A 23,822-nucleotide genomic window follows, 5' to 3' on the forward strand; every position below is an offset into this window, starting at 1 on the left:
ATCAATATTTCATATAAACTGTAGCCACAATAATATGCTACCCAAGGTACTGTGAAAAGATTCAGTTCCCAGTATTAATAGAACGAGAAGCAAACATATATGAGCACTCCACAGAAATGACCAAGCTTACAAGAGTAAAGAGAAACAGTAAAAGAAAGAAGGGAGAAACTTGATAGATTTACACAACCTTGGAGTTTATTCATCCATTATTGGGACAGTAGAAACATTCATCACATGATCATAACACTCATTTGACATGCTGCTTTAGATTAGATCAAAATGTTTTCTACAATAGCGCAATTGCAAAGTGATATAAGTTTTATGTATTTTTTTATCAAGATCCTATATAATATGAAGTTGGGCATTGTATAAAATCATATAAATATATGGATTAAAAATGAAATAATGAACATATGAAAATGGGTCTCTTCTGCTTTCTCACCTACTTTCCTGACATGCAAAGAGCATTCTTAACACCATTTGTGAAACTTCCCACTATTAAATGGTGAGATGGGGTAAGAGTTCAAAAGGAGGGTGCTTAAAAGACAATCTCCTACCCGTCAAATATGGCAGATCCTACTCAACGCCAGCAAAGCCCTTTTTGAGCTTGCTCTGACTTACATTGGCACTCATTCCTAACCTCTACCATGTGTAGATCAGATATTGTTGGCCTTGATTTAAAGCTTCATGATTCCAGATCGCAAATGATGGGAGGCCTGTTTAGGTTGGTTTAATCAGAATATTGGGACGCAGGTGGCGCTGTGGGTTAAACCACAGAGCCTAGGACTTGCTGATCAGAAGGTCGGCGGTTCGAATCCCTGCGACGGGGTGAGCTCCCATTGCTTGGTCCCTGGCTCCTGCCAACCTAGCAGTTCGAAAGCACGTCAAAGTGCAAGTAGATAAATAGGTACTGCTCCGGCGGGAAGGTAAACGGCATTTCCGTGCACTGCTCCGGTTCGCCAGAAGTGGCTTAGTCATGCTGGCCACATGACCTGGAAGCTGTATGCCGGCTCCCTTGGCCAATAAAGCGAGATGAGCGCCGCAACCCCAGAGTCGGTCACGACTGGACCTAATGGTCAGGGGTCCCTTTACCTTTAATCTGAATATTGCTGACCTCTTGAATCAGCTTGAAAGTACACTTCTAGTTACATGGGCTGACTTTTCTGCCATCCTCTCCCTCCTACCACATATGAATTGATTTAGATTATTATACATCAACATTTCTTTTTTAAAAAACGAGCAGCAACAAAATTTTGAAAAGCAGCAACAACAAATGTACATGAAGTGAAATAAAAACTTCCCCAAACACAAACCACCAGAACTTTAAAGCACCAGGGAAGATGAACAACAACAACAACAACAACATAGCAGTATTACCAATCACCAAATTAGACAAGGCATACAGAAACCTGTCCAACCAATAGCCCACCTCAGCACCCCCTAGCTACAGCCCTGACCTAGACTAACTTGCATTCCAAGAACTGACTTAGTTGGTCTTTAAGGTGCTACTGGAAGGAATTTGTTTTGTTTTGACTATGGCAGACCAACACGGCTACCTATCTGTAACTGTAACTTGCATTCATTAATTTCAACTGAGTAAAACCCAATTAAATGCAACCTTTTGCTTTTGGGCCCCCTGTTACAGTTAACAAACACACCAGAGCTAGGTAGCGTCAGATATCCAGTAGTGCCTTTAACCTGCAAGATTGCTGATTAAATTCATCACCTCAAACTGCCCTCTTCTGAACAATCAGCTAAATCCTTGATTGATTGCTCAAGTAATTGAATCAGCAGCGATATAAATTTTGTGCCCCTGTATTTCATTACATGCAGACAAACCCTGATGACTTGAAAGCATTTAGGATTTAGCCCTAAAGATGTAAAAAAAAAGACCCTACCTATGGATGTTTCCTTCAAGGTTTTTCACCTTCAGCTCATCCTCTTCTGACTGCCTCTTCCTGGCTTCTTCTTCTGCTGGTGAACCGGCAGGAATTCCTTGCAGCAACCATTTTTCACGGAGTGCTTTTGACTAGGGTGGAAGATGATGGGGGGGAAAGCACACACGGTGAGATATTAAGAGACTTCTCCTCTTAAATATTTGATAGCTCTCTTGAAGACACAGATTAGCACTTTCAGTACTACACACACAGAACATTCTGGATCCATCCTCAAGGTCTGGTTCATATCTCAACCTGGGTGTCACATGTACTCTATGTAGTAAATAGGTAACTGAATTGTTAAAGGGTAAATGGACCCACACCATTAGGTCCAGCCGTGACTGACTCTGGGGTTGTGGCGCTCATCTCGCTTTATTGGCTGAGTGAGCCGGCATATAGCTTCTGGGTCATGTGGCCAGCATGACTAAGCCGCTTCTGGCGAACCAGAGCAGCGCACGGAAATGCCTTTTAACTTCCTGCCGGAGTGGTACCTATTTATCTACTTGCACTTTGACATGCTTTCAAACTGCTAGGTTGGCAGGAGCAGGGACCGAGCAACAGGAGCTCACCCTGTCACGGGGATTCAAACTGCCGACCTTCTGCTTGGCAAGTCCTAGGCTTTGTGGTTTAACCCACAGCACCACCCGCGTCCCAGGTCAACTGGATTATTAACTAGCAGTAATTTTGATTTGCTGCTGTAAGTGGCAATAAATCGGACAAGGATTGAAATTCTACATTGGGGTGGAATTCAATGTTGTACTACTTTTTAAATAGTTCCTTTGGTCCTTGTCGTGTGATGTTCTGAGGGTTCTTCTGACCTCCACAAATGATTGGGGGTGAGTGGGAATGTAGATGCAGTATACCTGAAAGAGCGTCTCCACCCCCATCATTCAGCCCGGTCACTGAGGACCAGCTCTGAGGGCCTTCTGGTGTTTCCCTCATTGCGAGAAGTGAAGCTACAGGGAACCAGGCAGAGGGCCTTCTCGGTAGTGGCACCCTCCCTGTGGAACGCCCTCTCATCAGATGTCAAGGAAATAAACAACTATATGATTTTTAGAAGACATCTGAAGGCAGCCCTGTTTAGGGAAGTTTTTAATGTTTGATGCTTTATCGCTTTTTTATTATTACAGTGGAACCTTCGTTCTCAAACTTAATGCATTCTGGAAGTCCATTCAGCTCTTGAAAATCAAGTCACGGCTATGATTGGCGCAGGTGCAGGCGCCTTGGAAACAATAGTCGGCAACCACATCGGAAGGTCAGCTTCCGAAAAACGTTCGAAAACTGGAATACTTACTTCTGTGTTTTTGGCGTTTGGGAGCCAATTTGTTTGTCAATTAAGCTGTTCGAGAACCAAGGTTCCACTGTATTAATATTCTGTTGGGAGCCGCCCAGAGTGGCTGGGGAAACCCAGCCAGATGGGCGGAGTATAAATAATAAATTATTATTATAGACAAAGAGAGGTAGGGAAGCTGGGGTTTGGCTACATAGCGGGAATAGTTTTGGCTTCTGCACTATTTTGTTTCTTAATAACAAAAGGTGCATCTGTCAGGATACACAAACTTTCCCCTTTCTCACCCACCATATGCCATTGCTGCAGATATTTTTCTCACAGCCTGGATGGGACCAGGTATCCAAAGTGAGCCGCATCACGGGCTGACATGTCACACACATGCCACATGGCTTGTGCACGTCACTGAGGGATTCTGAGGAGGCCTAGTCCCCTCCTTGAAAATTTTGGAGGGGCCCTCGGTGTCCCCCCCCCCAGGATGGCACCTGAGAAAGAAACCTGATGTGAGAGAGCAGGACCAAGCAAAATTGGGAGAAGTTCAATGTCTAGCTCTCCTCACTCATGTAGAGTTTCATTGTCAAAGTTAGCTTCTCTTTATACATGAACAGGACAGATGTGTCATGTGTGAATATGACTTTGTTCTTCTGCAACACATGTCCTTCAATGAGGAGACGGATGAATAAATTGGCAATTTTGGCTTCTAATTCTTCCAGTCCTAAATTCAGTTCACCACATTTCTTCAACTGTTTGCCAGCATAATAGTGTGTATTTCTCCCAATATACAGTGGTACCTTGGGTTACATACGCTTCAGGTTACATACGCTTTAGGTTACAGACTCTGCTAACCCAGAAATATTACCTCGGGTTAAGAACTTTGCTTCAGGATGAGAACAGAAATCGTGCAGCGGTGGCTCCATTAGCTAAAGTGGTGCTTCAGGTTAAGAACAGTTTCAGGTTATGAACGGACCTCCAGAACGAATTAAGTTCTTAACCCGAGGTACCACTGTACACGTTTTGCAAGCAATTCCCCCTAATTTATTGCATTTATGTTATTTTAACACACACACACACACACACACACACACACACACACACACACACACTTTGAAGCACATATGCCCCTAATATATGCATTTTTAAAATGGGAGACCTGTATCACAAAATTTGGAAACACAAGTGTTGAAGGATAGCTTTGTTTCTGTTTGCGTATTGTTCTGGAAAGTGCCAACTTTGAAGGTTTGCATTAAAATGAAACTCAACTGGTTTTCTTCCCATCCCTAAGTAAGGGCAAGATGCTATCTGCTCACGGTAGGTCATCATTGTATTAAAGGCAAGCCATTATCTGAAAAGGCACTAACAAGAGTTTCTAAAACAGACCATGCTGAAAGAGCAGAACTAGCTTGTGCAGATAGACGGAAGGAATCTACCTGCTTAGAGAAGCCTTTCAAACAAGATCAAATCAGCACAAGAATGAAGTCATGCTGAAGGGTTCTTGTTTGTCCTTCCTCCACAGTTGACAAAGAGATGTTGAGTTGTGTCTTGTGAACTGGTCTCCAGCCAGGTCCACCCACCAGCTGCTGTTGTTTACAGAGTATCTAACAGAACCATTGCTGAGAAGCTAAACTGGCTGTTAGTAGCTCCTGGCAGAGCAATAAAGTGATGAGCTGCTCTATCAGTGATAATCTCCCGGGCATCAGCAACCGACTGTATGGGCCTGACTCTCTAGAGAAAACAATGGCTAGCTGATCTGGATGCAGACCGAGACACAGGTGTCAATGAATTTTGCTATTATAGTCCTGAAAAAAAAAAGCCATAGTTTTGGCTCATCTTTTTATTTTAAAAGTGAAGATGGGGGGGGGGGAGGGTATGATGGCAGTAGTTTGGTCCCTCTTCCAACACAAACAACTTTTAAAAAATGGTAAAATAGATTTCTACTCAACTATTTCTATCCTGAACTTTTCTAAGAATTCATTTCCCCCACCAACAATGTATTTTTTCCCTTAAAAAGGTATTTTTTCAAGAAGATCTCAATGCACCAGCTTATGCTATCATTCTGGTTTATGACAGGTTGATTATCAAATCCAGATGTTCAAAGATACAGTACTGGGCGTTCATTTCTGAAGCTGCTAAACCTTAGCCAAAAATTAATTAATACAGCTGTGCACTCCCCAGTTCTAATGCTGATAATTTTGTGGGTAGTGTCTTTTGGAGAGGAGCAGTGGAGACCAACAATATTAGTTTTATTTTCAAAGATATAAGGCGAGCATAATGGAAGCAAGCGGTTCTTGTCAACAGGTAGGTAAAACCCATTGTTCCTGAATCAAATTTGCAAAGGGGGCTCTTGAACTTCAAGGAGCTTTGCAGCCAACTCACTGCTCTCTGTGTTCCCGGCTCAAATTGCAAAATGGATCCCAAAGAATTATCTGCCCTTTCCATGAGCTCTAGCTAAAGGTGTTCCTTTCCAGAGGCATGACAGAGAATACCCAGCCATCAAGGAACATTCCTTTAGTTCTGCCCAGACTACCCAATGAGGCAATACCAACTAATTCTATCTGACGGTTAGCAAGCAATCAGCTTAATAAATAAAAGATCGCTCAGTATCTTCTGCCAGAGCTGCTCTGGTTACCAACATGTGACTGGGCCAGGTTCAAAATGATTGTGTTAATTCACAAAACTCTAAACAACTTGGCCCCCACCGTACTTTAAGGACCTCCTGATTCTTTACATGCTCTGCCTCAATCAGCAAGGCCTTTTGATGCAGCAATTTTCGGTGGTCCCACATCCCCTTGGGGATGACATCTTAGTGTGGCAGGCCTTCCCTGGCCAGTAGAGGTTCAGCCATCCTTGCTCATTTTCAGCCATCTTACAAAATTTGATGTGTTTCTATTGTAATCCTCTGTTTTTTGTCTGTTTACCACCTTGAGATATTTTACATGAAAGGGTGGCTTAGAAATATTTAAATAAACTAAATAGCAGTGCTGGTCCCAAGTTAGAGAAATGAAGTTTCAGTGGGGGAAACTACAAAAAATTCAGGAAAAAATTGGGTCCCCCCCATTTTCTACCTTGTGAAGCCTTGTTTTGTTTCTTTCTGGAAAATCTGAAAAACATTGAATTATGAACTATTTTCTTTTGGAACAGTGAACAAAATGCTTAAGGCAAGGTATTCATATATATTTTTGTCCTCTAAAATTATTTCTAAAACTGTGTAACAGTTTCAAAAAACTTATATACAGTACTGGGTTTTTTTAAACCCATCTCTAACTGGTTTACTGGTTGAATCCCCGTGATGGGGTGAGCTCCTGTTGCTCGGTCCCTGCTCCTGCCAACCTAGCAGTTCAAAAGCACGTCGAAGTGCAAGTAGATAAATAGGTACCGCTCCGGCGGGAAGGTAAACGGCGTTTCCGTGCACTGCTCTGGTTCGCCAGAAGCGGCTTAGTCATGCTGGCCACATGACCTGGAAGCTGTACGCTGGCTCCCTCGGCCAATAAAGCAAGATGAGCGCCGCAACCCCAGAGTCGGCCACAACTGGACCTAATGGTCAGGGGTCCCTTTACCATTTACCTTTAACTGGTTTACAAAAAGAGTGGGAATTATTTAAGACTATGTATCAGACCATTACATTTTCTGTACACTGAGGCCAAGCAAGCCCTGAGGTGTACAATGAATTCTATGGAATTCTAAGACAGGAAAATACAATATATAAAAGAAGCCGTAAAAAATGCAACTAAAAATCAGACAACATTTAGCACAGCATGTTAACTGCTACAATAGGCAGAAAAACCATTAAGAAGCTCAGCAAGTAGTCTATGCTGCCGGGGGGTGTGGGGTGGAGTTTGGGAACCACTCATATAATGGGATATCTTACAAAGACATATCATATAAACTCATATACTGTCACCCCAGGTTTCTTTCCAGCTAAATTTCAAACTACAATTGGAAAAAAGGCTGCTTAGGTGCAAACATCACTCATTTCTACAGAGACTGCAAAGGAAACCAAAGATGCTTGGAAAATTTAAACCACCCTTAGATCTACAGATGAAGGGCAGTGTTCAAATTTAATAAATAATAATAAGTAAAAACCCATTGTTTGCAAATTCCTGCATAAACAACCTGATCCACATCTCTTGTATAAATTGCAGATTGCAATTTAGCTACCCACCAGATTTCATACTGTGTTACAAATGTTGTAACACAGACCTGGACAGTTTATAGATGTATTAGAAGGTATCTATTTCAATGTATCAGGAGTTTGTATTTAAAGGTAATGTAGCCTGGCCTGTATTTGCACAGATGCAGCCTTGTTGCTCTCTGATGAGCTTTTAAATCACCTTCATTCAATATATAGGCATATCGTTAGTTATTGCTACCAGAGCATTAAGATTGTTCAGGCATTGGCCAATGGCACTTTTAAACGACTGCAGTAAATTTTCATTCAATTAGCAGTTGCTGCTTCACTTCTCTAGGGAGATTAGCAACTGTAGACCAAGCCTACAGCCCATCACTAAAAGTCACTCTGCTGAGGTCTTATTGGCTCTCAGTATGTTTTTGAGCACCATTTAAGGTGTTGGTGCTGACATTTAAAGCCCTAAATGGCCTCAGCTCTGTATACCTGAAAGATTGCCACCACCCTCATCATTCAGCCCGGGCACTGAGGACCAGCTCCGAGGACCTTCTGGTGGTTCCCTCACTGTGAAAAGTGAGATTACAGTGGCACCCTCCTTGTGGAACACTCTCTCATTATATGTCAAGGAGATAGGTAACTACAGCAGGCATCCCCAAACTCAGCCCTCCAGCTGTTTTAGGGCTACAGTTCCCATCATGCCTGACCACTGGTCCTGTTAGCTAGGGATGATGGGAGTTGTAATCCCAAAACAGCTGGAGGGCCGAGTTTGGGGGTTGCCTGAACTACAGTATACTACCTTTAGAAGACATCTGAAGGCAGCCCTATATTGGGAGGTTTTTAAAGTTTAATGTCTTATTATGTTATTGGATATGCTGAAAGCCACTCAGAGGGGCTGAGGCCACCCAGTCAGATGGACAGAGTACTACTACTACTTCTCCTGCAGTCAGAGAGATAAGTCAGGCCAGCCAAGGTAGATGCCCAGTTTCTGTTCTATTCTGCTATATACACACGCCAGGGCTAACCCAAGACATTTTTGCACCTGAGGCGAACCACAAAATAGTGTTTCCCTCCCTGCTAGGGAAGGAGGAGTATGTAAATAACTACATCAGGGAAAAGGGAAGACTCAAGACCTACACTGGAATCTGATACACACATTGGTATTCTTTTTCTAACTTGGGTAATCAACTGTCAATTCTCTTCTACTAATTATACTGCTTAACAACTCTCTCTCTCTCTCTCTCTCTCTCTCTCTCTCTCTCTCTCACACACACACACACACACACACACATCTGGGCCATTCCTATTCTTTTTAAAGCACATAATAGGTCAACAGGGAGGAGGAGATGGCTGAGCACCTCAAGCTATTTTTGGGGATGTGGATGTCTCTTGCCACTAGTTTATTCTAGGCTTTTTATCACGGCTAGTGCTAGGACAGGAAGCGTCAGTAATGAATCACTGACGGGAACTGGAGTGCCCTGTAATGAGCAGATACAGACGGATGATGCTCCGGTGAAATCAAAAGGCACAGATTAGAAGCACCAGATAAACAGTTTAGCTCATCAAGGAGATGGATTCAGCTCTGCTTCTGATATTTCCAGGGCCGTTTTGGGGGCCAATTATATAAATACCTCAACACACACACACAACCTGTTCCCCTTAGCTCATTTTGAATGCCTTCACTTTCATGTTATTTAGATTAATCAAGATTCAATAAATCCTGTATTCAGATGCTTCCATCTCCACTACGTACTGTAAAGTATTCCATCCTGTGCCACTTTACGCACAAGAGAGAGATGGGATACAGAAAGGTAATGTATTCATTTCCCTCAGGGTGGTATAGTGGTTAGAGTTTTGGACAGGGACCCAGGAGGCCAGGTTTCAAATCGCTGCTCAGCCACAAAGCTCAGTGGGTGGTCTGGGGCCAGTTATTGGCTCTCAGCCTAACCTACCTCTTTTGGATGAAGCAGCTGAGGGGGAGGATCATGTAAACATCCAAGCTCTTTGGAGATATGCTGGGATATAAATGTAACGATAAATAGAATATACAGGACTTCCAATGATGGAGTCATTTGATGACTTCCAATCATTTGGTGACTGCCAAGGCTGTCTTTACCCGGGGTGCAAGGCTCCTGGGCGCCGAATTCTGGGGGGCGCCCGGCACCCGCTGCTGAAGCTGCCTAAGCTCTTAACTATCTATCTGTTATGAAATAATAAATAATTTTGATCAAGCTAGAAAAACAAAATACATATATACCTAGGTATTACCCAAGTGTATACCTACTGTTTCACTAAAGGACTTTTGACTTTGTACACTCATTTATGAAAGAGGTGCTGCGCCAGCGACAGTGCTTGTCATTCACAATGGCGGCGCTTGTCAGACTCAATGATTTGGGGGTGCTGGGTGGATCTTTGCACCCCAGCGGCGCGTATGCTAAAGACTCCCCTGGTGACTGCTGCCCCTTATATCCAGCTTTCCTCATCCAAAAGTCATTCAAGGCAGCTCCATGAGATTGTAAAATGATGAAAGTGGGGAGGGGAACCATTCACAGTTTAAAAACCCCAAACTATAAAACACACACACAATAACACCACGCATTTTTGTCAAATGGCAAAAAACAGCATCCAAATCATCCTGCAACTTCCTTTACTCCTATGTTTGTGTACAAATATCTTTAATAACCCTACTCAAGTTCCTTTATCTGATTTATAGCTTAGTGAGATGAAGATGAAGCATTTATGGTGGCCACAACTAGGGAGGGGCTGGCCCATTAAAATCTGGTCCGCCTGAGTTCTCAGAGGTGACATGACTCAGTCCTCCCCATTTAGTTTCCAGGCAGATGGGGGAAAAAAAATCTTTTAAAATCTGCCCAGATACTCACATACTTAAAAGTAATTACAAGTTAAGAGGTGGTGTGAGGATGGCACACTGCCTTAGTTCCCCCTCTCAATTTTTCCCTTTCAAAACTTCAGAAACAGTATATCCACCCACCACCTGAATGGAAGCAGCACAAAACCCCCTGATCACTTCGTAATGGAATCTGTCCGCTGTGGATTCTGAAGTAGACCATTGATCCAATCTAGGTAATGCGCAATCAGTCCAGATCGAATTAGGTGACTCCTCTGTGAAATCCAAAAAGGAGAGATTCCTCCTCCATCCACTCATAAGATAGCTGAGAACAGTCACACACAAAACCCTTAAAACGTTTGTTCCCTTTCATTGCATCCATTACTCAATAAAGTATTTTCGCAACTGCATTATTAAGTGCAGTAAATGCCCATGTCTTTACAGTATTTAATCCTACTTCTAGTAAAATTCTAAGCCTTTCTAGCAAATAGTGCTATGACAAAACCTGTCCTCTAATTTCTATAAAGCTTTATTCCCCCACATAAGGGGGTCCATTTTTTAGCCTCATTCACAGGGCACTTCTGAACATATAATTTCACCAAGTGCCCAGTGAGTTCATTGCAAAGTGGTTGAGTGCGGCGGGTGCCTTTTTCTTTCTATTAAATATTTCTTCTGTGCTTTGCAGCATCTCTGACTGCCTGTGTTTCCTGATCTAAGAAAGTCAATGAGGTCTTTCTTTGGCCTTTACCTGTCACGCAGGGAGCTGTGGAGGTTATGAAATTGATATGTGCAATGATTTTGTTTTTAAGAAAGGCCCTTCTTTTTACCTATTAAAAATAGTTCCACAATGATTTGTTTAAAAGTAAAAATACTTCATAATAAGAGGAGCAAGCCAGCAGTAAATCACACTGATCAAGTGGAGTTCACTCTTTGTAAGCAAAAACAGGATCTGCATAGGAGTGCCAGTCCTAATAAGCTCAGCAATTCATCTCTGGCAGGTCTTGCCCACATGAAGCACTTGCTGAGACTGAAGGCCCCTGCCACATCACAGTTGCCTAAGTCCCTTCCACTTCAGGGTTTCCCTCCAAGCAACCTGAGACTGTGCCTTTATGACGCTAACCTCTCCTCTGCCCTTTTCATGCCTCTCCTGGTTCTGGAAGAAAAGCAGGGAGGGGAGTTTGTTACAGCAGGAGTGGGAGATGCCTGTGCCTCTTCACCAGTTGGACTCATCTCTGCTTCTTGGCCTCCCTCCTCTTCTGCTTCAGCTTCTGCCTCTAGATTTCTCTCTGCCACAGACGCTCCTGGCTCACTAAACCCTGTTATCTCTTCAGCTCCCAGCACCTCCTCCTTCCAGTCTTCTCCCTCTTCTCCTTCTGACCTCTCATCGTTTTCCCACCACCAATCCCTGAACCCTGAACCTTCTTTTCTTGGGGGTTCCCCAGCCGGTTCCCCTCTGAGTCTATCCAGGCCATGACATTGCCTTACTGGGCTAAATGGAAAGCTCGGCTGAGGATATAATAAGGTTTCAGGAAGTGTGGGCACCCAGAAAGGCTGCAGAATACAAAAAATAAGATAAATTATTTGTGGAATGAAATAACAAACACTCACAAAATCCTTCAACCGCTTAGAAAGTAAGGTAAGTGCCGTACACTTCACCCATGCCAATTTTTCTAAAATCCCCCCTTGCTTTTGATAATTTTCAAATGCAATTTCTTTTCTCATTAATTTAAGAACGCTCTACAGCAATAAGAAATTTTCCAGCACAGTGTTATTAGGATCCTCTTCAAATAATCAAAATCACCTTGGAGATGCTCCTTTACACCATAGCCTTTTGTAGGTAATTAAGAGGAGTAAAACTAACCGAACAACAAAAAAAGGATAATTGCTATGTATCCAATTGAAGGTGGGTGTGAACTGTTCAGAACACAGAAGCTTTGAGTTGCTGCTGTCTATCTGCCCTCAAACACTCACTCAAGTATTCAAAACCCTCATTAATGTATCAGATTTATTTAATCAAACCTATGAAAAATATGCAATAGCATCCCAGTGCAAAATTAACTGCTGCTGAAATACTGCTACAATTTAGGGATAAACACTCCTCATTCAACCCAGAAATTATAGCCATAGGACCCTCCGGAGCAGAGTTTGCCCTACAGCGTCAATTACAAAACTACATCTATATGGAGAAATACTAAAAAAGGGGGAAATGATGTTTTCAAAATGTTCACTGCACTCAGACTGGGGCAATCCTATAAAGGTAAAAAGGTAAAGGACCCCTGGATGGTTAAGTCCAGTCAAAGGCGACTATGTGGTTGTGATGCTCATCTTGCTTTCAGGCTGAGTCTGGGTCATGTGGCCAGCCTGACTAAACCGCTTCTGGCGCAACAGAACACCATGATGGAAACCAGACCGCATGGAAACACCATTTACCTTCCCACCGCAGCAGTACCTATTCATCTACTTGTACTTTGACGTCCTTTCTAACTGCTAGGTTGGCAGGAGCTGGGACAGAGCAATGGGAGCTCACCCTGTCACAGGGATTCGAACCGCGGACCTCAGTTTAGACCACAACGCCACCCGCGTCCCCTTGGTGCAATCCTATACATACAGATGTTATGAATGTCAACTTCAGCCAGCATGGCCAATTATCAGGGATGATGTGTTGCAGGGGTGATGGGCAACTCAGGAATGGAAGATTGCAATGCACACTTACCTGGAAGTATGCCCTATTAAGCTCAGTATGGTTTACTTCTGAACAGATATATAAGCTAAGCACCAAATAGTACCTTAAACCTAGGTTGCACTTGCAACAACAGAATGGGGGTTGGATTAGGTGAGCCTTCGGGTCCCTTCCAACACTACAGTCCTATGATCTCAACTACATTGCTTGACTGTAGCTTGCTCTTACAACAATTCACTTGTCCCAGCATGCGAGAAGGAAACACACAGTGGAAATGGAAATGGTATTAACAATGGACTAAGGCAGAGGTTTTTCAACTGAGTTCTATTTGGGTGACCTGTGGAAAGGGTGCAGCACAGTCAAATAGATCTGTACTCATCCCTGCACTTATTTTCTTTGAAGTGATGATGGAGGACTAAGATGCCCAGCAAGGGGTCCATGATTCATGTGGTAGTGGAGGACCATAATATGAACACCTTTCAGCTGGTTCAATGGAGATATCAGTTGCCAACCTGGAGCCCAGAAATCTCTGTATGGTCACAATTGGATCCATGCCAGTAGCAAAATGAGGAATTTCGAACACTGATTCGAATATAAACTTTCTTTGTATGTATTTTTTGGGGGGTTGGAGAATGACATTATACTGTTTGGAGAAGTGCAGATTTCAAAAGCTAGCTGTGTTTTGGGGCATGTATTGGTTTGGAAATCAGTAATTGGGCAACTTCACATTGGATTGTGAACGGATTTCTCATCTATTCCCAGGCAAAGATTCTGTTGAAAGAACTTTTACTCAAAACTTGGGGTATTTAGGTGGGGCAAATAGTTTCCTGAATCTGGCTTACTTTCATTATAACTTCTGCTGCCTGTTTCAGGGTCTTGGCAGGTGGCAGTTTCCCACTTTCCCATTTCCCAGAATTCCCCTGACTGAGAGCAGATAGCTTTTCCTGCAGTTTGGTTTCACAGTAAGACTTTGTCACAGAGCATCACTGCGAAGCCAATCAGAGTGAGGGAAATCCTTCCTGCTTTCACCCTAAGGAATCCTGGGAGGGCAAAATGGCAGCCATTAGTTGTCCAAATTCTGATGAGCACCATTAGTGGGGGCACCACTACTGCTACTGGTTTTGCCTCCTCCTCTGAAATTTGCTGAAATGTCACCCTTGACTGCAGAAATAGTGGGAAACTTGTCCTTTGCCTTATGAAACGAAAGCTCAAAAGAAAGAGGAGAAAAATATTTCCTGGATCTCGTAGTGGTCTGAGTGAAATGGCAACTCTGTAGCACCATGCAAATGCAATCATGTTATTTCCTGATAGCACAGCAGCCAATATATGCCACCAGGAGGGCTGTAGTGACACTGATGGAGTATTTGCTTAGGCTATAATCAATTACCCAGACAAATTCATTATGCTTAGTTAAAAAAAAAAAAAAAGTGGGGTTGGGGGAGAGCAACAACAAAGGCATCCAGTAAAATACAGAATGGCCCGATGGAGATTTGCAATGCAGTATTACACAGAAGTAAGTCCCATAGCGTTCAGTGAGTCCCATAGAGTTCAGTGGGACCTGCAGACACATCAAATGTATGGAAACAAGTTAGTGTGCAGCATTACCCAAACTCTGGCACTGCAACAGATTTCAGGTTTTGTTTATGCCATGAAATTTGACTTAGGTTTACTGTAGTGCAGAGACTAAACCATAGCTCAGGAAGCCTTTCGTTTGATTATTGCATCTACTGGGAACCTGGTAAGTGGCTTCAGTCAAGTTAGCCCTCGCCTTGCCCATATCTTCCTATATAAATAACAATGTAGACTGTTGCCACGCTCTGCAGTTCCTGTGGCCAGCAATAGGTGTCTATGCCAACTGTTGCATGAGGAACTGTTTAATGGGGTGGGGGCCCTTCACCCAGAAGTTTAGCAAGCTACTGGATGGAGTTCCTGCCCCTCCCTTAAATGCGCCTGCAAGGGTGGGGAGAAGAAGAAGAAGAAGAAGAGAAGGAGGAGGAGGAGGAGGAGTTTGGATTTGATATCCAAACTTTATCACTACCCAAGGGAGTCTCAAAGCGGCTCACATTCTCCTTTCCCTTCCTCCTCCACAACAAACACTCTGTGAGGTGAGTGGGGCTGAGAGACTTCAGAGAAGTGTGACTAGCCCAAGGCCACCCAGCAGCTGCATGTGGAGGAACGGAGACACAAACCTGGTTCACCAGATTATGAGACTACCGCTCTTAACCACTGCACGACACTGGGAGAGGAGCTTCACAGAGCAATTTAGCAAGCTGCTCTGTGAAGGAAAAAGCTGTAGGTGTTTGGGGGGAGGAGTTGAAAAAGTCACGAGGGGGTAGAAGAAGCAATAATCATGCTTCATATTAAGCTTATTGGCCATGATACTGTCACAGCATGAGTTGCAAAGGGTGGGGAGTTGGCAAGGAGAGAAGGATGGCTTGGTGAACAGGACAAGCAGGGCAGAGCCCCTAATCTGAAATATGAAAACAATACTGACCTGCCTTATAGGTAGTAGTGGCTGGCGCCCACTAGACCTGTTGGGGCTGCTAGGAGTTCACGGGGCATCGCCAAGTTGCTGTGATTTTCTTCCCGTCCTCCTCCCTTGCAAACACTTATTGCAACAGTTAGCGCTTAACCAAACAGAAAAGTGTCTTACAGTGGTATCTCAGGTTAAGAACTTAATTCGTTCTGGAGGTCCGTTCTTAACCTGAAAATGTTCTTAACCTGAGGTACCACTTTAGCTAATGGGGCCTGCCGCTGCATGATTTCTGTTCTTATCCTGAAGCAAAGTTCTTAACCCAAGGTACTATTTCTAGGTTAGCAGAGTCTGTAACCTGAAGCGTCTGTAACCTGAAGTGTCTGTAACCCAAGGTACCACTGTACTTTGGTTCAGAAGGAGTCCCTGTCATCATGGTTGCTTCTCTGCTGGAAGAAAATTTGTGTGCCCCCCACCTGTTCTGGTTCTCCTCCTATCACCTTTCTTTTCAAAGAAACAGCAGACACTTAAACACTGCATCTAAGTGTCTCACCTTGGTTCAGAGGGGTCTCTGCTATCCCAATTTCTAGTGTGGCTTCATGCCAAAGAAACTGTATATTATTCAGAAGCAAGCACCACTGAATTCCATAGGTCTTGCTCACTGTTATGTACAGGATTGCACCCTGAATTGCTTAGTCTTAAAGGTGCCACATGGGCCTGAAATTGAGATCGCATCCATTTCCAGACCTACAAATAAAATTATCCGTGAAGTAGACCTGACTCACAACACAGGAACCTCCTTCCTTTAGCAGTGCCCTGGATGGAAACTTTCTTCCTGCTCCCAACAAACACACATGTGTGGGATTTACGGCATAAAAATACAGCACTACCTGGAGGGGAAAATGAATTGCTAGTCTCAATCTTAGCAGGTGCTGAATGCCTGCAGCTGCCAGCTATTTGAGTGGACATTAGGACACATCACATGTAAGCTTTGGGCAAGTCTCTCTCTCTCTGTGTGTATTCATCTATTTGTTTATTTATTTACAATCATATCCTATTCTCCCTTTGGGAAATTCGGAGCCACTTGTGTGGAGATTCCCAGAAAATCCCATGCAATCACTGACCAAGCTGAACCCTGCTAAGCTTTTAACATCCTTACAGCACCAGACTCCCAGCTCAGGCTCTGTTTGCTTTCAACAGAAAGGTGTTCAGCATACTGGAGTGTGTAAAGGCAGGAAGATCTCCTGCATGAGGTTAGACACTCCAGCAGCAACTCTCCAGGATTCTGAGCAGAGATCTTTCTCCAAAACGATCCTTTGGGGATGCCTAGTTCTTCTGCAAGGGAAGCAGGGGCTCTGCCCTGAGCTATGATCCCTCCACAAGGTATATCTGATGTTTGGAAAAATCTGGACTGAAGAAGAAGAAGAGAAGAAGAGTTTGGATTTGATACCCCGCCTTTCACTCCCTTTAAGGAGTCTCAAAGCGGCTAACATTCTCATTTCCCTTCCTCCCCCACAACAAACACTCTGTGAGGTGAGTGGGGCTGAGAGACTTCAAGGAAGTGTGACTGGCCCAAGGTCACCCAGCAGCTGCATGTGGAGGAGCGGAGACGCGAACCCGGTTCCCCAGATTACGAGACTACCGCTCTTAACCACTACACCACACTGGTGAGACCCAGGTAAGTGAGGTGGGAAAATTGATCCATGTTTCAGGATATACCTCCCAAAGTTTCCAATCCATAATCCCTTAATTTCTGGATGTTGACACAAATTAAACTTCTATGTCTATATGGCATGGTGCCATTTCAGATCAATAGATCAGGCAATTTGATACACAGAAGCAAACACACAGACACACAAAATGTAACGACTAAATACTATAGTAATCAAGAGACAGAAAAAAAAACCCCTGAGCATCTGTGGAGCCGTAAAGCAAACCATTTAAGCAATGCAGCGAACACACCCAAATCCACATCCATTGCATTTCAGAGGTATAAAACGAAGAATGAATTTGCGGCAATAAAGCTGCGTGCAGCATATGTCTTCCTCTCACCGCTCCCCACCCCCACCCCCCAGATTCCACACCTTTCCAATCTCTGCTCTGCCCCATCCTTTTCAGAAACATGGGGCTGTGTAACTGAGAAAGAGACCTGGGGAGGATCTGATTAGCTGGAACAGACACAGCTCTGGCAGAGCAGGCTGCTTCATGTCGGAACAGGCTCTTTGCAGCTCTCCAACGTGTGATCTGCATGCCTAATAACAAAACGGCTCTGGTCAACCCAGCGGCTCCCCCCACAACTCAGCCCCTTACCTTGAAATGCTGCAGCTGAAGTATTTGGTCTTCGAGCTGTTGCCTCTTCCTTTCTATTTCCGTCTGCCTTTTCCTTTTTTCCTTGGCAAAAGAGGGTGGGTGGGGGGAAAAAACAGAAGAGAAATTGCCTGTCAGAGTGAGGTAGAGAGGCTGGAAGCAGCAAGGAATTTCAGATACAAATTTATATGTATATTTTTAGAAAGAGAGACAGAAGCAGAGCCTCTGTAGAACAGAAGCCACCAGATACATCTGTGCCACTGTCTCCACCTGCCTCACAAAACAGCCAGGCTTCCAGGGAAATAACATGTCAGCTAAGGACTAGCTACTTGTTCGCTGAGGAAGAGAAGATATTTGTCTCCCCTCTCTGTCTCTCTGTCTCTCTGTCTCCGTCTCTCTGTCTCTCAGACACAGCTATGGGAGCAGCAACTGAGAGCAGAGTCCCCCGGGGGAAACGGCGGGTACACAACCTAACAACCGAGTTAAAGGGACACAAGCCCTGTTGCGTGTGCATGTGTGTGCGTGCGTGTCCTTATATACCTTGAACACTGCAAAGGATACCCCCCCAGGAGAGCAAACAAGTGTCCAGGAAGCTGCCAGCCAAAGTATAGGATTACGTAAGAGATTAAAAAGCAAACAAAACAGGGGGAACGGCAAGGCTTGCTTACAAGTATGGTCCTGTGTGGCCACTTGGCAAACAACCTGCAGAATTCAGGTGGCCCGAGTTTTCACAGGGTTTATTTTGTTTATTTATTTAGGCCCAATCCGCACAATACGTTTAAGTGTCATGCCACTTTGAGCAGTCATGGCTACCCCAAAGTATCATGGGAAATGTAGATTATTCAGGGTAATGGAAGTTGCTAGAAGGCCCCTACTCTTTCATATATACACCCACACCCCGAACTACAATTCCCTTTTGACTGGTAGACCACTCTGAGAATTGTAGCTCTGTGAATAGGCTGCAACCTCCCTCAGAAGGGCTCCATGCTACAGTTTGGGGAGCCTTCCCCACATCCCGTTTTCATGGTGGCTGCCATTTTGTTTTTCTCACAATGCCTTTAACCAGATTGCTGTGAGGAAAATGAAATAACGGGTGTCAGAAAGCTACAGAGGCAGATTTACAGAGGGAGCCAGTGTGGTGTAGTGGTTAAGAGCGGTAGTCTCGTAATCTGGGGAACCGGGTTCGCATCTCTGCTCCTCCACATGCAGCTGCTGGGTGACCTTGGGCCAGTCACACTTCTCTGAAGTCTCTCAGCCCCACTCACCTCACAGAGTGTTTGTTGTGGGGGAGGAAGGGAAAGGAGAATGTTAGCCGCTTTGAGACTCCTTAAAGGGAGTGAAAGGCGGGATATCAAATCCAAACTCTTCTTCTTCTTCTTAGGGTAGCGAGATTGGTTCGGTTGCACTGGGTGCGGACTCTTGGGGATACAGTGGTACCTCGGGTTACAGATGCTTCAGGTTACAGACGCTTCAGGTTACAGACTCTGCTAACCCAGAAATAGTACCTCAGGTTAAGAACTTTGCTTCAGGATGAGAATAGAAATCGCATGGCAGCGGCAGCGGGAGGCCCCATTAGCTAAAGTGGTACCTCAGGTTAAGAACAGTTTCATGTTAAGAACGGACCTCCAGAATGAATTAAGTTCTTAACCAGAGGTACCACTGTACCGCCAGGGATGCACCAACTGGAGCACGAGAGGCAGAGGGGTGCCAAATTTTAGCGTCACACATAGGGCACCACTGAAATTTGAGACACCAAGATCTGTCCTTGGAAGCTGGCAGTCCTTACAGTTGCAAAAAGAAAAGAAGGTGTGCCCAGTTCCATGCAAAAATGTAACACCCCCCCAACCACTAAAACCTGGGGGCATCACCTGGGGGGAATTTTGCCCAGCCCTAGGTGCTGTGTTTGTGCTCCATGGCAGAAATATATTTACTGAAAGATGGCATCAACTTTATTATGAAGACTCCCTACTTTTGAGTGCTTTGCACTCAAGTTCATGTTTGAAGCCCCCCACCCCCAGTACCTGCAAGGAAAACAGAATTTTGCCATCCCTTGTTGAGATTTGACATGGAATAAACAAAAGGATCATGCTTTGGGCTGGACTTTAGGATTAATTTTGGCTGTGAGTCCTGGAAGACTTGCACCCTGCCTTGCCGGCCTTCTTCCAACTGGGCTGGGAGGGTGAGGTCCTGACTGACTCCAGCTACAAAAGCTGAGGCTGCTTAAGAGGCCAGAGACCATCCTGGCTGTCTCTTAGTGCAGACCCAGGTCTGTGAGTCTGAGATGCTGCTCACTATGAACCACCATTGGCAAGACGGGCAGCAACAGCAGCAGATAAGTTCTGTGTTGGATAATATTTTATTCTCTTGTTAATCATGCTGTTGTAAATGTGCACTTTATATTCAACTTCCTTTAGTAACATTTTCTTTTGAAATGTTTAATAAATATGTATTGCCGTGCTAAATGTGTATTCTGTAGTTGCTTTATAATGTATTTTTAAAAAATCTTTAGGAGAATATTTTAGCTTCCTGTTAATTTTGTTGTTTTGAATGTACAATTTGTATTTGACTTTCTTCAGTAATATTTTATTCTGGGTTGTTTTATTTTATGTTTAATGTGTTGTAAACAGCTTTGAGGTTTTTTCCTGAACAATATAATGCAGTATAGATGAAATCATCATCATCATCATCAAAAATAAAATCAAATCAAGGTGACTTACAGAGACTAAGCAACACCACCACAAAAATAGTGTCTTGAATGTTGGGTTAAATATGAGGTTAAGATTCTATTACATATTTCTAGTGAGTGCTAGAATACTCACTGGGAAGAAAGTCCCAGTGAGTTCAATGAGGCTTACGCTTTAGCATGTGACTCTGTTTAAGAATGCAGCATACTAGGGTTGGTCTTAAACAACCTTTTGGCCAGCTACCTCTGAGTAAGTGAAACCATACAACAAGAATTTACTTACTGACTGTTCAAACTCTTGGACAACATTTAAAGAACAGCATGCGGTTGTCATTTTTCTTCTATCCACATTTTTTTGGATTAAAACGACGGAAAGCATATAGCAGCAAAAACTAACCACTAAATGAATGTGTTATCTAAGTGGAAAATGGTATCTGTATAGATGAAGCATAGGTATTAATAAATATGTTTATGGAGATGCAATAATAAACAAGTTTACTAAATCATCATCAAACAGACTCACATCTGACGTTCTCCAGAAGTGACTTCATTCAGCATAGTGGAGCCCTCCTTGAAAAGGAAGGCAAGATCCAAAAGGCTTGGCTATATGTGGATTATTTCGTAGGGTTCTACAGAGTAAAAAATCTCAACACTTAGCACCCAGTGGTAAGATAGGATGCAGTGAAAGCTTCTGAAAAAACGCACACATAGACAAATGGAACAGAAAATGCAGAGTGCACAGCTCAGCCCTTCCTACTTAATTATGTGTTGGTGTTTCTTCCAGCTGTGTCTATGCTGTTGGTAGAATGCAGAGATGCCCGATTCGATCAGGAGGGGAATTATACTGGGACTTGGGCTGGAGCAGCAGCAATATCAGCAACAGTTCTGTGATGTGGCTGAATACTAGGGACAGAAAGTTATTCATTCATTTGCTGGATGGTGAGGCTATGTATGTAGGTTCTCTCACTCAGCAAATAGCCATCTGAATCCCTTAGCCAGGGACATTTATTACACTGCTGTGGTCTTCTCAGTATCTGTAGCATACACTGGACCTTTCCAAAGCATATACAATACTGTAGATCCTTTCCTTTTAAGAAAGCTTCACAACGTTACAGTTTATACTCAGGCTACAGGGAAGAATTTATGTTTGGTGCTAACATGAAATAAATACCAGAACACAGCCCAAACAAAGGAAAATTACAGCATGTGGTATTTTGCTGACAAGTGCAAACAATAACTGCAGTCAAGTGTGCTCAGTAAAGCTTCTACCTTTTAAACACACATTTCCTCAAATGTGTCACGAATACAAATATTTACAACGTGCTATTATTTGTATACCTGAAGGACGCAGGTTAAGAGCAGGAGATTCAAATGGTTTTCTCTTAATTTCTTGCTGACTCAGGTTTTGGCTTTGGAAAAACAACAACCCCACATCAGGAACATACCAGCATCTATTGCTATGAAGAAATCGACCCTACCCGTAACACAATCGCAGAGAAACTACTTCTCATTCAATCAGCTTATTCAAGTCTCATCATAATCATCATCATCATCATTTTTGAAATCACCATTTTACTTTATTTTCCTGTGTTCATATTATGGTTCGTTCATCTAAGGCACAAGTAGCAACCCATATTTTATTTAAAAACAGTGGCACCTAAGCCCTCTTCAGACATGTGTATTTAGGGGACGCGGGTGGTGCTGTGGGTAAAACCTCAGTGCCTAGGACTTGCCGATCGTATGGTCGGTGGTTTGAATCCCCACGGCGGGGTGAGCTCCCGTCGTTCGGTCCCAGCTCCTGCCAACCTAGCAGTTTGAAAGCACCCCTAAGTGCAAGTAGATAAATAGGGACCACTTTATAGCGGGAAGGTAAACAGCGTTTCCGTGTGTGGCGCTGGTGCTGGCTCGCCAGATGCAGCTTTGTCACGCTGGCCACGTGACCCGGAAGTGTCTTTGGACAGCGCTGGCTCCCGGCCTCTTGAGCGAGATGAGCGCGCAACCCTAGAGTCGGTCACGACTGGCCCTGTCGGGCAGGGGTACCTTTACCTTTAATCATATGAGGGGGATGACTGTGCCAACTCTACGACTCCATCCTCCTCCAATTCATGGAGGGCAGCTGCCTGAAGTGGTGAGTCTCCACAAGGACAGAAGACTCCCTGCTCAGTCAGTCACCCTCCATGAACTGGAAGGCAATGGAAACATACCCTACAAGTGTTCTGATTTCCCAGGAGCAGTCCCAGAATTACAAAAAGCCACCCCGGCTTCTGATTTGATCCCAGAATGTCCCTATCCTCCCCCCCCACCAGTGTTGTCGCTGCTGAGCTTGGGGAGGAGATGAGCTGGCTCTTGTCCTGAGCAATGGCTGGGGCTGTGAGGGAGCATCCCATTGCCTCTCCATGGCCACTACTGCTGGCCTCCTCCCTTGGGCAGCTCATAGCAGCTGCTGGAGAGCAGGCGAGGAGAAAGAGAGGCTGCTGCTGCAGAGACCAAGCCCCAACTGATGCATCGGCTCTGAGGGGCAGGCAGAGGGCAGGGCCACTGGGTGGAAAGAAAGGGGTTGCTGAGGGGAGCACAAGGAGTCGGAGCATTGATTTTTTAAAAAATGCTTTGTGCACCTGCATCCAGTGGTAGAGGAACCCTCTCTGGCACCCAGAGCGGGGCATCCCGTACAGAGTGCTCATGTGTGGCAACTGTACGAGGTAACGCACATGCACACTCCATACGGGCTGCTGCTTGCGCATAGTGTCTTGTAGGGACTGCGCATGTGCGGCAGCCCATACGGATGCCGTGTGAGCAGTGCCCATATGGACTGCACACACCCTCAGCCGCTCTATGGCTGTGGGGAGGCAGGGGCCATCTTGTCACCCCCCCCCCGAGTGACACCTTGGGCGGACCGCCCCCTCCGCCCCCCACTTCGTATGCCCCTGCCTTCATCTAATCTTGCCCCTTTCTATAAACCATTTATTGGTGTATTTTTGTTAATTTACCAAACAGTAAGATAACATAAAATTTGGATTAAGGGTGTTTTGTCAGGATGGTGGAGGGTGTGTGTGTGTGTGTGTGTGTGGTGTCCGCTTGATGTGGTGGTGATGGCACATGCTCTGCGGAGGAGACCAAAAGAAAAGGGGAGTGTTGAGAAAGATCAGTTGGGTGGTGTCGGGGACTGGAATGAAGAGGAAGAGGAATGGTGGAGATTGTCCTCCCTCCTTCTACTGTAGCTGACAGGGAAGAGGGAGGCCGTGTTGAATTACAGCCAAATTATGAGGGAGATAACAAGTCAGAGACAGGCGAGCAGCCAAGTTATGAGGTGTTAGAAGAAACAGTGGGGGGAGGCACAGCAGCCAGTGGACACTTCATTAGACAGCATAGATGATCCACTGTCCCCTAGAATGCGACGCTTGTTAAGGGTGCAGATGCTGTTGGGAGAGAGGGAAGGGAGAGAAGCCACAGTGAGCAACTCCATCATGGAGGAGGAGGAAGAAGAAG

At 44.4% G+C, this 23,822-nt stretch overlaps 1 protein-coding gene across 2 annotated transcripts in view; it reads right to left on the reverse strand.

Moving 5' to 3' along the window:
* LOC309332494 (paralemmin-1-like) overlaps window positions 1–23,822 on the reverse strand; it is an 83,910-nt gene that overhangs the window by 26,776 nt on the left and 33,312 nt on the right. For both annotated transcript variants that reach the window (XM_081845723.1, XM_081845724.1), the window contains exons 2-3: window positions 17,657–17,737; window positions 1,899–2,029 (exon numbers count right to left, since the gene is read on the reverse strand). In XM_081845723.1, the coding sequence (XP_081701849.1) occupies window positions 1,899–2,029; window positions 17,657–17,737 (212 nt within the window). The remainder of the gene's footprint in view (window positions 1–1,898; window positions 2,030–17,656; window positions 17,738–23,822) is intronic.

Source organism: Podarcis erhardii, assembly GCF_964252035.2.
Source record: "Podarcis erhardii genome assembly, chromosome: 17".
Taxonomy (NCBI): Eukaryota; Metazoa; Chordata; class Lepidosauria; order Squamata; family Lacertidae; genus Podarcis; species Podarcis erhardii.